Source organism: Empidonax traillii, unplaced genomic scaffold, assembly GCF_003031625.1.
Source record: "Empidonax traillii isolate 1590-97213 ecotype Southwest subspecies unplaced genomic scaffold, ASM303162v1 scaffold2453:size24135, whole genome shotgun sequence".
NCBI classification, from domain to species: domain Eukaryota; kingdom Metazoa; phylum Chordata; class Aves; order Passeriformes; family Tyrannidae; genus Empidonax; species Empidonax traillii.
The window spans coordinates 18,473-19,993 of record NW_020957646.1 but is presented as its reverse complement, the minus strand read 5'-3'; the positions used below and the strand labels follow the sequence as shown (position 1 = coordinate 19,993).

Sequence of the window (1,521 nt, the reverse complement as noted above, 5' to 3'; positions counted from 1 at the left end):
AGTAACAGCCCTGCCACAGCTGTATTTTTAGACAGCACAGCCAGGTGAAGGGCAGTGTTGCCGTCAGTGTCCGCCAGATTCGGGTCAGCACCGTGTTCCAGCAGAACAGCAACACATTCTTCCTGCTCCTGCTGCACTGCCTGGGAACAACACACGGAAAGGGAAAGACTTGCAACTTTTACATCCCCCTGTGTCACAACTCCCTCAGCTCCTGAATGCTGGGAGAGAAGATCATCTTCAAAGATTAGCTAACAGAGGCCCATGCCATGCTGGATGCAACTTGCATGTTTCTGGGGGCCTGCGGGGCAAGGAATCCTGCCAGACATCTCCTCTTTAACACAGCAGCACTAACCCCACCTACAAGATCCTAAGGCATTCCACACACCTTCATCAGTGCCGTTCTCTTGAAGCTGTCAGTGAGGTTGGGCTGGCTGTTCTTTCTCATCAGATATCGAACGACATCTGCATGGCCATTTGCCGCAGCGAGATGCAGAGGTGTCCTAAAAATTAAACAGACGCTCTTAACCTGGACAGACAAAGGAAAACCCAAAGCTGTGTCTCTACCCAGCACCCTGGGGACCCTGCCCGGACTCTGCTCCTCCTGCTTGCTGCTCTCTGCTGCTGCTGCTGCAATCCTGCTCTGATGAGCCACAGGGCAGAGGAGAACAGGTGAGGGCTGAGCAGGTGCAAAACAGCCCTGCAGAGAGACCACGGCGAAGCGGCAGGTCGGGGACACGCGTTTCCAACAGCGCTCGAGCCCAGCCGGCAGCTCCAAGCAGTGAAAAGCTCCAGAGTTCACTCTCCCAGCTGACAGGGCACATCTCACTTTTCAAGCCTTGTCCTTCAGAGAGGGCTGCCAAGGACTGCTGCAGCTTGGCTCAGGAGCAGCCCAGGTGTGCCATCAGTGTCCCACAGCACTCACCGCATGTCCTGGTCTCGCCTGTCGATGCCAACTGCCCTCACATACCAGCGCCAGCGCCTCAGCCAGGCCAGGTCGCCGCGGGCGGCCGCGCGGTGCAGCCTGCCCAGCCCCTTCTCCCTGAGCTCGGAGGCACTGGTGAAGCTGGTGGCAGCCCAGGGCTGCCCACTGGTGCTGCTGGACGGCGACTGCCGTCGCTTCTTGCTGAGAAGCCACGGCATGGCCCTGCTCGGAGCTCCCAGCAGCAGGAAGCGCACGAAGCCCCCAGCGGGGCTGCCGGGAGCCAAGTAGGGATGATGAACGGGATGAGGGTGAGGTTTAGGGTGAGGGGGACAAAGGGGACAAGGACAAGAATAAGGACGGGCAAAGGGTATAAAGCACAGGGCAGACGAGGTTGCCCTGCACAGTGGTCTTGTCCTGTAGCCACCAAACCGGCAGAACAGGCGCACAAAGCTCCCAGAGCGGGATGTGCTGCTGCTCCCAGAGAGGTCACAGCAGCTCTGAGCGCCAGCTCCGGGCACCAACAAAGCCGTGCCCTGCTCACACCTGTGGCGTCACAATGGCTGGTGGGACGCTCAGCACGTCCCGTGGGGTGTCACAGA

General features: G+C 59.2%; 1 protein-coding gene across 1 annotated transcript in view; it reads right to left on the bottom strand.

The window, feature by feature from the left end:
* LOC114071941 (putative ankyrin repeat domain-containing protein 26-like protein) overlaps positions 1–1,498 on the bottom strand; it is a 4,585-nt gene extending 3,087 nt beyond the window's left edge. Inside the window, exons 1-3 of the mRNA XM_027909828.1 lie at positions 923–1,498; positions 386–500; positions 39–140 (exon numbers count right to left, since the gene is read on the bottom strand). Of these exons, the coding sequence (XP_027765629.1) occupies positions 39–140; positions 386–500; positions 923–1,140 (435 nt within the window). The 5' untranslated portion in view covers positions 1,141–1,498. The remainder of the gene's footprint in view (positions 1–38; positions 141–385; positions 501–922) is intronic.
* Positions 1,499–1,521: the final 23 nt, after the last annotated feature.